At 37.8% G+C, this 14,295-nt stretch overlaps 1 protein-coding gene across 8 annotated transcripts in view; it reads right to left on the minus strand.

Annotated features, from left to right (window-relative positions):
* The window catches only part of FUBP1 (far upstream element binding protein 1), a 33,767-nt gene extending 19,737 nt beyond the window's left edge, over positions 1 to 14,030 (minus strand). The window contains exons 1-13 of one of the 8 annotated variants that reach the window (XM_075557488.1): positions 13,802 to 14,025; positions 8,812 to 8,902; positions 7,936 to 7,998; positions 7,110 to 7,148; positions 6,491 to 6,530; positions 6,052 to 6,101; positions 5,889 to 5,960; positions 5,728 to 5,785; positions 1,033 to 1,195; positions 836 to 934; positions 609 to 710; positions 275 to 377; positions 92 to 192 (exon numbers count right to left, since the gene is read on the minus strand). In XM_075557488.1, coding sequence (XP_075413603.1) covers positions 92 to 192; positions 275 to 377; positions 609 to 710; positions 836 to 934; positions 1,033 to 1,195; positions 5,728 to 5,785; positions 5,889 to 5,960; positions 6,052 to 6,101; positions 6,491 to 6,530; positions 7,110 to 7,148; positions 7,936 to 7,998; positions 8,812 to 8,902; positions 13,802 to 13,912 — 1,092 coding nt within the window. In that variant the 5' untranslated portion in view covers positions 13,913 to 14,025. Of the gene's footprint in view, positions 1 to 91; positions 193 to 274; positions 378 to 608; positions 711 to 835; positions 935 to 1,032; positions 1,196 to 5,727; positions 5,786 to 5,888; positions 5,961 to 6,051; positions 6,105 to 6,490; positions 6,531 to 7,109; positions 7,149 to 7,935; positions 7,999 to 8,811; positions 8,903 to 13,801 lie in introns of all 8 variants that reach the window. The other 7 variants (XM_075557467.1, XM_075557472.1, XM_075557470.1 and 4 more) reach the window with 7 other exon arrangements.
* Between the last annotated feature and the right edge of the window lie 265 nt (positions 14,031 to 14,295).

The following is a 14,295-nucleotide window of genomic DNA, read 5'->3' on the forward strand; positions in this document are numbered from 1 at the left end:
GACACAATGGATGTATATGAATAGATTGTGTTAAGTTGTACAAGCCTCCAATAAAATGATTAAAAAAAGAGAATGTTAACATTTATCAAACCTGAACACTTCGAAGGAGGTCTGTAATAATTTCTGCCGCATGCTGACATCTGTCTGGAGGTCCTGTTATTTGTGCTATTCTGTCAGGTGTTGTCCCATCATCTTTAAAACAAACAAATGAAACATTAAAAACCCCAACAGTAGTTTATATCAATACTTAGAATATTAAATATAATATACTCACCTGGTTTAAACTGAATTCGAACACCAGCATCATTTTGTATTTTTTTAATCATCTCTCCATTCCTTCCTATTACAATGCCAACAGCAAATCTTGGAATAGGGACCTGAAGCAAAGGAAGACAAAGTATTAAGAAAGCCCTCTTAAAAGCAATCTGCATCAAATTACAAAGTATATACATGTGGTGTAAGACCTAATAAATGGGGCAACACTTCTGTATTCTATGGTACCAAGTGGGAAAATTGATAAAATGTTGAGAGTTATTTGACACAAAATAGGAAGGACACTTCTATTATTCCAATTAAGCACACAACTAGGATTAGGCATTTTTACTTACATCTATCCCTTCATTTCCTCCTATTCTTGACCCATATTCATTTCGAACTTCTCTGAAACCACCTTGATCACGAATTAACTCTAACACCATTTCCTTGGCTTGCTAAAGTAGGAAAAAAAGGGGGAAATTTAGAAAGCATGTCTTCAAAATATTTGATTCCTGTATGATTTTTTCTATTTTGCCACCCAATCTTAACACCCTCCTCTTCCCTGAATAAAACAGTTTACCTGAACTTTGTATGGGTCTCCTGTAATCCTAAGTGGTTTGTCAGCGCCAGTGTTCTGAGGCCCATCTTGAATCATAACCATTTTAACTCCAGCCCGTTCCTGTTACAATTATAGGAATTATAAGCACTAACAATGCGAGATTGGGGGCGGGGGAATTGTCATTAAAATAAACTAAAAGTAATTATACAAATTAATACCTGAAGTTGTTTAATAGTTTCTCCTCCCTTCCCAATAACTAATCCTGCCTTGCTAGCTGGAATCATGATTTCTTGAACTGCATTTCCTGGTCCATCACCATGATGGAAACCAGGGGCTGGTCTTCCTTTTTCAACAATCTGATCCAACAAACGTTTTGCTGATCTGTTAAAATAAATGAGTTGTAATATGTCAAAAAGCTTATCCAAAGAGAAATATGAAATAATGTAATCAGGAACACCTCCCAACCCAATTAAGGCTTAAGTGGCTTAAAGTTAAAGTTAACCATGCTTTTATTTTGAATTTAAAGAAAGGGTTATAGAAGTATAAACATTCTGAAATCAAATAATACATTTTCTAGGCATACAACATTCAGTATTTGGAGCTGGGATGGAAATAAAGGCATTGGTTTTAAATAATCTAATTTTCTATAAAATGCTGCACAACTTCTGAAGTTATCCTATTAATCTAAGAATGTTACTTATGTACACTTTAAATGACCACTTTGCCCCATACATGTCAAAATTCATAGACTAGGCAGAATGTATTTGTGAAAGATGGAGGTATGAATATACCATATATATTCATGTATAAGTCGAGTTTTCCAACACATTTTAAATGCAGCTATTGTGGTAAAATTAGGTGCCTTGACTGATATTTGGGTCGGCTTTTACTTGAGTATATATGGTAGATATATGGGAAGAGGGCATGTGAATTGACAAGTGGGAAACAAGGAGCATTCCTGGTGGGTTTGAAGTTTATAAAGGAAGCTAATGGGATTGGACCAGATTGAGATGGGAAATAAAGGATAGTGATATAGCAAGCAAGACAGGACATTTACTTTCACCTAAATGGGGAAGCAAATAAAGACACTTTTGGAACAAAAGCTGTATTTTTCATTTGAAATACATGATAGCTGGACTATTATATAAATAGTCCTGGTTGTACAGTGGAATCACCCAGCTGATAATCAAAATAAAAATTGGCAGCTCAAGACCCTAAATTGCTCTGTGGGAATAAAGACCTGGTCATGTATTCCCATAAAGATTAAAGCCCAGGAAACTCTGGTGAGGTTAGTTCTAAAATGTTTTAACCTAAAGCCAAACTCATTGACCAAAAGTTGACTGACTAGTAACTAGGGGGGTTGAGGCTGTAAATACTTTCTTTTGAAAAGTGGTTAGTGGGTTTAAACCGGAACTGTAGTTAACAGCCCAACACCTAGTCCACAGCAACAGGGGAGTACAAATGTACCTTATGACAATAATTAGGGAGAAAGGTAAAAACAAGTTATCTAGGGAAATAATGTGACACACACAAATGGTGTCTTGAATTAGAGATGGGAGTACAAAGTTGCACAAAGGAGCTGCATTTTAGAGTTGCTCATAGCACGTTAAGTCTTAAAACGATGTCAGTATACTGAGGTAAAACAAAACATTGTTTTGGGGTGGAAATAATGTTTTCACAATCTAAATTTTAAGATGCTATTTTCTGTCCAGCTGGTTCTTTTACATTTCATCATTTCTTAAATTTGCTTTAGCTATTCTATTTTCAAGGACAAATTTCAGAGCCTCCTTCAGTATCTCCTTATATATTTTCTTGTCTTAAGGACCTTACTACACAATTCAGCAGTGTGCAGTGGATCAAATCTGTTCTTGAGGCATTATCAAATCAGGTGGGATATTCAAGGTTTTACTTTGGCTCTCAGGGACTTGCTTTAATTTTCATTGCATGAACTTATGAAAAACTGATGGTTTGGTTCAACAATTTGCCCCGGATAACACTGAACTACTCCAATGCCTTTTCCCAAAGATGTGGTCAATTTGATGCCTATGTATGCCATACGTAGCAGTCTACATTTAGGTTGTTGAAAAAAAGTATTTGCAATGTTATTGGTCTTGCACAACTCTATGCTATCTCCAGATTCATTTGTTGCCAATGCTACATTTACAACCACTGTTCCCTCCTCTTTATTTCCAGTTTCTGCATTCCAAGTGCTAGTAATTACCCATGGATCTTGACTGCATGTTTGGTCAATTTTAAACTAAATAAGTTGGTAGAATTCTTTTTTTTTTCATCACCAGCTTTAGTGCTTTCTTTCTAAATTTATTATTTAGAAATATATTCAAATATTCAAAATAAAATTACGAACAATGTTACTAACTGGACTTCTATCTAGGTAAGAGGTTCTCAACCTGTGGGCCGTGACCCCTTGGGGAGGAGGGGGTGTCAAACAACCCTTTCACAGGGGTCATCTAAGATCATTGGCAAACATATTTCCAATGATCTGTGGAACCAAGACACTGCTCCTCTGTCTCTATGAGGGTCTGCCCACATGCAAGTACCCAGTGTGATTACACAATTTCATTTGTAATCAGAAATTATTTCACTATATAATTACATAGATTTTGTGATTAATCACTATGCTTTAATTATGTTTAATTTGTAACAATGAAAATATATCCTGCACCTCAGATTTTTACATTATGATTCATAACAGTAGCAACATTAGTTATGAAGGAGCCACAAAAATTTTATGGTTGGGGGGTGTCACCACAACATGAGGTCTGGCATTAAAGGGTCGTGGCATTAGTTAGGTTGAGAGCCACTGATTCAAGCTTATACATATTATTCTATTACAGGATTTACTGTTGCCTGACTGCATTACAGTCCATAATACTTTGAGGAAGCGGCTTTCTCCAGTTGTATTTTGCATGTCTTTGAATCTGAGGGGCTCATATTCAAGCATTATATTATTCAATAAACCAATGCTATTTATAAGCTTTTCAGTGACTAATCCCTCACAAGTGGGCAGTTGACTTCTTTTTCGTACTGTTAAGTCTAGAAACTTCACTGAAATCTGTCTCCCATTGGTGATCCTACTGGTATTTGAAGCACTCCTTATATAGGTTCTAGCATCACATAAGATTATCACACAGTATAATAGTAAGTGGGAGATAAAAACTAAGGAATATATAAAATTTATGTTATATAAAAGTCACAGGATTAAACAAAATCACCTAAAGATTGCATTTAAGGACTAAATTTTGTTGCATTTGTATGTTAACAGGCACAAGATAAACAAGAGACTAAAAAGTAGTCACTGATAGGCTGTCCCGAAGCCAAATAAATCATGCCTTTTAAGGAGGGATTAGACCCCCATGTAAAACAGTGCTATTAGGCTGGATAATTTAAAGATCACTTGCGATCATAACAAAAGTCAATTTCAATGGAATAGTATGTATTAAAAACCTGGTGGTCATGAGTTTAAGAGGAAATAAAAGTAATAAAGGCAAATGACATGGGAGATCAAGTTATCTCTTTTACAGTCTCACAAACCCACATGGGTTACTCTAGATCTGAACTGACTTGATCGTAGTGAGTTTTTTTTTAATTTTCTAAATATGCATAGAAGAAAAATAAAGGCAGGCCGGGGAGGAAAATATAGATGGTTCTTAGGATAGATTAAATATTTTCATTAAAAGCTAAATGTGTTGAAGTCAAGAGATGATTTGAAAAGGAGGACAAACTTTGACTCGCTGCAATCAAGTCAATTCTGACTCATACTGACTCTATAGGGTAGACTGGAGCTGCCTGTGTGGGGAACAAATGTTATTCCCTAGGTTGTCCCCCCAACATATTATACAACAAACCTAAGGTGCTGCTTGCTAATAATAGTTTATGGCTATACACTTGGAAGTCAACTGCTTAAAGGTTACCTCCCTGACGTTTACCATCATCTAGAGCAATCAGACACTATAGTGTGCCCCACTCCCTTCTGTTAAGGATAGTGGATTGTTCCCCTGAAGGAAAGCCCAAAGACATGGTCAAGCCAACTCAAGGAAGGACCAAGGTTAGGCTCCCATCTTGACTAGAATCCACCCATCTTGTCATATATATACCCCTAGTCCCGTCCCCCTTCCTATTGTGTACACCTCTAGCTTGTCCCCCTCCAGTTGCTCGTATGCCTATTGTACAACCCCTTCCGGTTACCATGTAATTAGAGGGGCCTGCATATCCCCTAAGTGTATAATAGCCTTGGTTAGTAATATATTCGCACTCCCGAGATCGTGGCTGTCCTGGAGGTGAGCATTTGCATGCTTTACCTTGTCTGATGCCTTCAGTTTTACCCCTCAACTATACAACTGTCCCTTGCCCCCATTCAATTGTAGAAACCGGTGTCCCACACCCCTGAAGGTTTCCAAGAGTGGAACTGTTTAAGGGAGTAAAAAGCCTCATCTTTCTCCAACAGAGTGGTTGGTGGTTTCAAACTGTTGACTTTGTGGTTATTGGCCCAATAGGTAACTCCTATGCCACCACGGCTCCTGGGAGATATATAAAAGCAAGCACCAAATAAATTTGAAACAGAAGAGCTAAAGATACATGAGGGAGTTTTCAAGAAAGAAAATTTCCCCACAAGCTTTCTGAAGCCCCCTAATTTAGGGAAATACAATGAAGATTAGTGGTAACCCGTTTCAAGGGAAACCAGACGACAAAGTTATATATGTTATATATGTACTCTTTTCTAGGTGATGTACAGATATCAGTTTATTTTATGGTATAGATGAAAAACTAAAGATGTAAGCTTTAACGGAGTTGCAAAGCTTCAGGGAAGGGAGGTAAAAGCCAAAGTTAACAGCAAAGGCAAGAACCATCACAATGTAACGTTTTGCATATATTTTTAAGACTGTGGTACTTACTGGACAGATTCAGGTGTACCAGTTAACATACAAGATCTTTCTGGAAGGCCACCACTGTCTACAAATTAAAAAAAAAACAAACTTTAGGTCAATAAAAGTCAAACAGGTAGCATTATGCTGTTTATCAAGTCACTTTGCAAATATGAAATAAATAGCAGTACCGGGAGCTATCTGTATTTTGCATCCAGATTCCTGTTGTATGCGTGAGATCTGTTCTCCTCCTCGGCCAATTACTGGTTTAGAAAAAAAGGAAACAAAAAGTTGAAAGACTAAAAACATAACCAAGAGAGATTTTTCAAAGACCTTAAAAATTAGGTTACTTACTGAATCCAACCATTCCATCTGGAACTTTGTATTCTTCAGTCATTACAGACCTGCTGAGAAACAAGGACAATTTTTTTACACATTAAATGTCATGCACTAGTAAAGAATGGAAACTTAACAGCAACAAATGGCTTAAATTAAGAACTTAGGCGCACATTCATAACTAAAATAAGGCTCATCATTTGAGTTATATGAAACACATTAAATCAGGATGCTGTGTATAAGTCTGATGTTATGAAGTAAAACAGTTATGAGATTTTAGGACATATCACCCCAAGAGTTACAGTAATTCACGTTAGGTCTATTAAAACCTGGCTAATTCTACCAATTGTTCCAAATTTATTAATGTATCTTTCAAAAAGCCCTATCATTTTGTTACATTATGGGAAATGAAACACGCACACAATACACACACACACACAAAAGCTTATTACTATACCTTTGCTGCTGGTGCATTGGTGGTAACTGTGCTCCAAAAGCTACCAAAAATTAAAAAAAAAAGAATGTAAATTGATCATTTAAATCCATATTTGATACAATCATATTAAACAACTCTAAAATCTTTTCATGACACCCCTTTACAGAACACTTAAATCAACACTGACCAAGGAAACGATATTTGCTGCCATGAGTCAATGCCGACTCAGGACATGGTAGAACTGCCTCTGAGTTTTGACTCTTTACAGAGTAGAAAGCCCTGTTCTCCCAAGGAAAGGAAGGTGACTTTGAACTGCGGACCCTTTGAATCAGTCCAACATTTAACAGCTAAGCCACCAGGGCCCCTAAACAACGTTGACAGCAAACAACAAAAAAAGACAATTTTTTAGCAATAGTATCAAATTAAAAAAACACTTCACTTTCAAGTGTTATATGTAGAGTTTAAAAATTAGAAGTTAAATAAGTGTTACCAACCATTATCTTATTTAAACCTGGTCATAATAAAGTAGGTGAAAGGCATTTATAAATAAATCCAGATTATTTTATTATAAAAGCTAGGAAGAAAAAACAATACTGAAATTCAGTTATTTTAACTTGTAGCCCAGTCGAAAAATACTTACAGTCATTTTGAGGGGCAACTTTCTTAGCATCTGGTTGATCTGCAAAATTAAGAGTTGTTTAAAAAAAATTGGGGGGGTCACTAAGTACAAGACTTAGCATCCCTTCCAAGCAAAAAATTACATTTATTAGTATATCTGAGGGTATGGTTTGTCATCGAACAGAAATTTCCAAGACTCAACCCACACTTATAGTGTAAAGAATTATACTTTTCATTTTCTTCATGTTTAAGGATGCACAGACATTTAAAAAAATCCTTTTTGATCGTATCACTGACCTTACTGCATGTTAAGCACTTTTGAATGATACAAGACAAAGTACTTTGATCCATTACTAGCAAAATATCACATGCTAAAGGCTAATGATGCTTCCACTGTAGGAACTAAAGATTGGAAGAAAGAAAAAACTATCAAAATGTGAAAATTTGACATATCAAAAGTTGAGTGTATCTATGACAGTGACCACAAAGCTATGCAAAAAATAAAATGAAATCACATTACAGGAAATCTCAAAACTAAACTGTTGAATTTTTCCTAGCCAAACATTTCACAGCATAACACTTCAGCAGAAACACTCAAAAACAACTATGACTACCTTCAACTAAATCCTTTACACAGATGAATAAATACAATGCATACCATAGAGTACACAACCTATATGTGAAAGTACTATATTCTCCTCCCCCCTCAAACGTAAATGATTTATCAGAATGTTGTGCAGCAAAAAATTCAGACACATAATCCAAGAAATATTTGTGTCCATTTCAAGAATCCACTGGTTTATTTCACGTTTACATACTAAACACAGGTAATAAATAAAAATTCCTGCCTTTAAAAGGAGAGGGCATTCCCTCCCAGTGTGTTGTACTGCTCGGACTTGTCCAAGAGCCATCTACACATAAAATAAAAAGAATACATTACATACAACATCTGAAGCATCATTAGCTCATTTTTTTGTATATTAAAAGCCTCACTATAAATATGAAAGACACTTAAATGAAAGGAAACCAAGTACTCCTGGTCAAAAAAACTACTAATACATACGATAGGCTCAAGAACCCTCTAAAAAACAAACAAAAAAGAAAACAAAAGAGGGCAAAAAGAAAAAGTATCAAAATTCATTTATCAAACCTAAAAGAAAAAATACGTGCAGACTTCTAAGTTCTGAAGCTTCAACAATTAAAAAAAAAAACACAAACCAAAAAAACAACACAGGCACTGTAAATCCACTGTTTTAAGTTAAACCAGAAACACAAAATACTAAAACAAAAGCATTAAAAATGGCATAACCTGCAACACACTATAATGTAACAAACTATAGCAACTTCAACCTTAAAAGTGTAATCTGAAATAGCAAAATCATGAAAACAGCTTATTAAGATTCATTATGCATGATGAGGAAAACCAGTGAAATGTCTCCTAAAATTATTCAATCTTGCTTTTTCCCATATTAACAAGAAGTCCGTGCAAACTGTCAATCTAGCACAATCCTAAAAGAGAAATGTTACTTAATAAGACAAAAACTCCCTGGTTGACCTAAGCCTTACCTACCTGGTCTATATCACTTTTTCCCCTTTCTCCCTTTGAGGCTAACAATAATTTTAAGAACCTTAGGATTCAAGTAATGTTTCAAAGAAAACATCTGAAAAATTATTTCATCTACATATTATATAAAATAATTAAAATGCTTTATGTTCTAACTTACCTCCATCTTCCAAAGGTCTTTTTTGTCCCCCATAACCATAGTCATTTGAATTCAGTGATGTACCAGCATCACCTCCAATTTTGGCTGCAATCTTAAAAAACAAACAAAATAACCATATAATCATTAAGAATGGTATCACAAAATATTATATACTATATCGAATAGCAAATTTCCTAATTTCTTTACTAACTCAGGAGCCACGGTAGGGTAGGGGAATTAAGTTTCTGATAAACCACTACTATGACCAACAAAGAAATAGCAACTAGAATTAGAAAATAGATTCACCAAATAGGTTGAAGAAAACCTGAATCCTAATCCTGTCTTCTCCAATATGTTGCGACTCTTCAAAGTTATGAAGTATGTGAGACCAGGTCTTGCCATCATTGCTTCTAAGAAGCATTCTGGCTATACTTCTTCCAAGACACATGGTTGTTTTTTTGGCAGTCCTTTGTACCTTCAATATTTTTTTGCCAGAACCATATGAAATGCATTGATTCTTTTCTGGTCTTCCTATTTAATGACCAACTTACACACTAACACACACGGAAACTGAAAATGTCATGCATGGCTTGGGTCAGGCACAATGGTTCCATATACAGCATGAAATACAGCTAGTCCAACTGAGATGTTTTAAGTGTAAAACACACACTGGGTATCAATAACATAGAACAAAGAATGGCTAAATAGGTTACAATGGGTTAAACAAAAAATACACGAGTTGCAATTTATTTCTTTTAGACGTGTTGCCCTAAAGAAAAATATAGGGGCTGGGGTTGGAGCCAGGGAAATTTTAACTCTTAAGAAAATATCAGCTACAGGACTAAATATAAAATCAAAATTAAACCTACTGTCTGAGTTGATTCTAACTCAGTGACCCTCCTCAACTTCTTCTAAGAGGCTAGTAGGTTTCAACTGCAGAACTTGGCCCAAGCTTATTTATTAGTATATACTATTAAAACGATCTGTTAAAAAATTAAAAACAACAAACTTTTAGAATGGAGGCAAACAATTGCTTTCCCCTGACTAAATAAACATTCAAGCAAAACCAGTGTACACTACATTTTTCTATGATACAGAATATTACCAAACTATAATAAATGTTTTATACTCATTGTTACTGAATTAGCAGAACAAACCAATGAGGTTGAGGGTACTCAGGGAGGTAGATTCATTTTACAGTAGAAAAAAAAATCTCTGCAAGGTAACAACCAAGGTCACATTACAAGTATATGGAGAGATCTCCACCTATTATCACTTGCCTTGAACTTCGGGCAAGGCCTTGGTTCCTCAATTTTTATAGAATTCCATTCATGCTAGTTACTATCACTATATCCGATTAATTTGTAGAATGGAAAATGACCAGGATCCTAAAAACTGAAATAAGGTAATGGCCATGTCAGGCCTTCTCAACCCAGAGAGGATATCATGCTTGGTAAAGTTAAAAGGGCAGCAAAAAAGGAATGCCCTCAACAAGATAAGCTCAAAGAATTGCAGCCAACAATGGGCTCAATCATGAGAACAGTTAAAAGGACAGTGCAGGATCAGGATGTTTTGCTCTGCTGCTCAGTCACTGTGAGTTGGAATCAACTAAATGGAATTTAAAACTCCAGTATATCAATCACCTATCTTTAATAATTACAAGACAAAATGGAATACTCCTTACACTGCAGAATCATATAGAACTATTAACTGCCCCAAGTTTTATCATCAGGAAAATGGTGTGATTAAAAGTAAACTTGGCGAGCCCTGCTTGGCACAATGGTTGAAGCCATCAGGTATGAACTGAAAGGTCACCAACTGCTACCAGATGTGGTAACCTGCTTTGGTAAATATCTATAGTCAAGGAAACCCTGTGGGACAGTTCTAAATTAGTCCTATTCTTTGCTAAGAATAGGAATTGACTGATGGTAATAGATTTGGTTTTGGAATAGGGTAAATCCAAGGCTTGAGTCTTAAAACTATTAAGTACCAGTTTCCATAAACCAATTCTGTCCTATGTTTCCAACATTTCCCTTTAAAAAAAATCTGTAAATACAAATATCTACCATAAAAAGTACTAGGATTAAATATACCATATATACTCGAGTATAAGCTGACCCAAATATCAGCCGAGGCACCCAGTTTTACCGCAAAAACTGCATTAAAAAGTCCTGAAAACTCGGCTTATGACTCGAGTATATACGGTAAAAGCTCAACTCTGCAATGGACCACTTCTGATTCACAGCAGTCCTACAGTAACAGGGTAGAACTAACTGCCCCTATAGGTCTGAGAGACTAACTCTATGGGTGTCAAAAGCCCAATCTAGTTCCTGAGGATATAGGAGCTAATAAGGAGAACCCCACATATTTAATTTTCAAGGTTAGCTTTAATCAAGCTAACCTTCCTTAACCACTTTTCCCTTTCTTAGTCAACAGTCTCTTCATGTCTTGCAAGCATTTCGTAAAAATTCCTTTTTCCGTAAAGTTTTACTGATCACTCCTAAAAATAATGGTTCTACCTCTTTTCAAACATGTTGAAATAAATGTTCATTAGGAACTTATTTTCTAACGTTTTCCTAACTAATGTTATGTTATTTTAAGTCAGAGAAAATACAACTATGGAGGGAAAAATGGTTTATGTTGTACATACTGACTACAGTTAGTGTTTACAACTGTTTACAAATGCTCTTTGAGTTTGCTGAGGCGCATTCTTGAACTTTTAAAAGGAACTTTGGCAGAAAGATATTTGTTTTATACCTCTATTTATTAGAGCCATACAAATTAAACACCACCTGATGCTTTTGGATTCTAAGATTCTTGAATTCTAAGAATGGTCAATGAAGTTAAAATGTTAGCAAAATATGCAGGGAAGAAAACTCATTCAAGTAGTACACATTTCAAATGGAAAACCTGAATTATTAATGCAAACTAAAATTTTTAATATAACTTAAATTTACATGTCTAATAAGTACTGTAGTAACATTAAGATGAACGGAGAAAGGATTCAAGTTGTCAAGACTATCATTCTGCTTGGCTCCAGTCAATACACATGGAAACAGCAGTCAAGAGCTCAACTAATACATTTGTGTTGGTTAAAACTCTCTAAAGTGTTGAAAAGAATGCTACTACGTTTGAGAATTGCGGTGCCTAACCCAAGGTATGGTATTTTCAGTTGCCTCATATGCGTGTGAAAGTTGGACACTGAATAAGGAAAGCCAGAGAAAAATTGATGCATTTGAACTATAGCGCTGATTAAGAATACTGAAAGTACCACATACTGTCCAAAGGTCAGATCTGTCTTGGAAGTATAGCTGTTCTTACAGAGGCATGGAGACTGTGCCTCACATACTTTGGACGTGTTATCAGGAGCAACCAGTTTCTCCAGTTTCGCACACAAAAAAGAGGAAGGCCCTTGACAAGAGGAATGACCAGTGACTGCAACAATGGGCTCAAATATAACAATTGTTGAGGATGGCACGTGACAAGGCAGTGTTTCATTCTATTGTACTTAAAGGTTGCTATGAGTTGGAACTGACAAGTATTATGTAGTTAGTTGAAGTTAGGAATCAAATTAATAGTCATCTAGGAAACATACTTCCTAGATGCTGGAGAACCTATTAACAAGTCTGCATTGGTCTTTTTATTCAAGTCAAAATTTTGAGTCACTGTTACTGGTTATTTTTAATGAACAACTGTTTCAGAGTTAAGTCAGATTTGTTAACCACTGCCTGACTTTAATAGAATTTTTATCATACTTACATAAAGGTTTGTTATTCTAAACATGTTAAGCAGTAAAGGAGAAAAATGAGAGAAATCCCCAAATTGGTATTAATGATGAGTTTGTTGACACTCCTAACTATTAAAGTAGTTATAGTTTCATGTTACATTATATAGTTAAGATTTTTTATGAGCTTTGCCTTTTATTCACCTGATCCTTTAAACCTACTGGAGGGTAAGTTAACAATGTGATGGCAATATATGTCCAAATATGCTTGATAGAGTTTATGTGCGGAATGTTCTAAGTTGGAAGAGCCCCCAATATAATGCTTAAAAAAATAACAATGTGAACTCCTAATCCAATCAAAACACTCCCCCAAATTACTTTCTGATTATTTTCCCACAGCTTTCATTTGGAAAAGAAGCGCCTTCAGGATAAACGTAGGCACCGAAGTAAAACAAAGAGGTCTAGAAGCCAGTTTAGGAAGAGGCGGATTCAAACCGAAACTTCTGGTATAAAGAGCCTGAAGCCATTTTGAATAAGAAAGGGATTGGATTGGTAAAGGGCTGAACGGAAATCCCGCCCAAAGGAAGCATTTCAATTCGGGAGACCAACGCTCCTTTAAGCCCCTGCCTAGGAGGTGGGCGGGCCAACGAGCCAGAAAGCTCGCTGAATTGAGTCCGAACTGGAAAGGCTGGAACCCAGTCCCTTGAAGTAGCAACCCCCTGAACGTGCGGATCCGAAAGACAGACCGCGGTCCTTTCCCAAACGCATCCCCAGAACCTTCCACACGACTGGGCAGAACTACGCGCGCTTTGCCGGACCCAGTCTTCGATTGGGGTCCTGGGGGCCGGGTTGAGTAGCCCCGGGGTTGCCAAGGCAGAAAGCCTCGACGAAAGCAGACGGCTTCCCCTTTCTCCCCTCCCGTGCGATAGCTGCGGGTCCAAGCGGCCGCCCTCCCCTAACGGCGCTTAGCCACTGCGCCACGAGGGCGCCTGACTCGGAGGGAAACGGGAGGCCCAGCGTCTTCCCGGGGAGAAGCGCGTGTGCAGCAGGAACGGGGGCGTGGGGGTGGGGACGGGACTTAAAGGCCATTCACGCGCGGGTTCTAAGTACGTTAGCTGCTCAAGCTGTTCCCTAACGAAACCACCTAGGGAAACGAAGTCGCCTCACATTTCGGGCGCCGCCAGGGCACCACTTCCCTCTCTCCCATGCGCGACGGAGCAGCGGCCTACACAGCCAGAGGCCGGTTACCGCGAGCAGCCCGAGTCCCGCCGCGCGATCCGCGCTTACCTGTCGGGCTCTCTGCAGCGCATCTTTGAAAGCATCGTTGACTCCTCCACCGCCGCCGCCGCCGCCGGCCGGGCCTGAGGAGGGTGGAGGCACTGTCGAATAGTCTGCCATAATCACCCTAGCGTGGCCGCTGCGGCTTCGCGGAAACCTCTCCTCAGCTAACCGCTAAGAAAGAAAGAAAATGGCGGCCGCCGAGGCTATGTCACATTCTTGTGCGACCATCGTGCCGTAAAGGGGCGGAGACTGAGCGGGAAATCTCGCGAGGTTTGCGAGCTAGCGCATTGGCGTGGGGGTGGGGCTGAGACAGAAGAAGGGGAAAGAAATGTCGCGAGATTTGGGCTTCAGCGTTTGCGAGATTGGGGGTTCTCTCCGAGCCGCCTCCTCAGCGGGCTATTGTAAATAGCCGGAGATGTGTGCCTTTGTCGTAGTGGGCGACTGTGACGTTGACACGGCGATGGTCGTTGGGGGGGGGGGGGGAAATTCGGAAAACCGGA

This window comes from Tenrec ecaudatus, chromosome 1 (genome assembly GCF_050624435.1).
Source record: "Tenrec ecaudatus isolate mTenEca1 chromosome 1, mTenEca1.hap1, whole genome shotgun sequence".
In the NCBI taxonomy this organism is placed as follows: domain Eukaryota; kingdom Metazoa; phylum Chordata; class Mammalia; order Afrosoricida; family Tenrecidae; genus Tenrec; species Tenrec ecaudatus.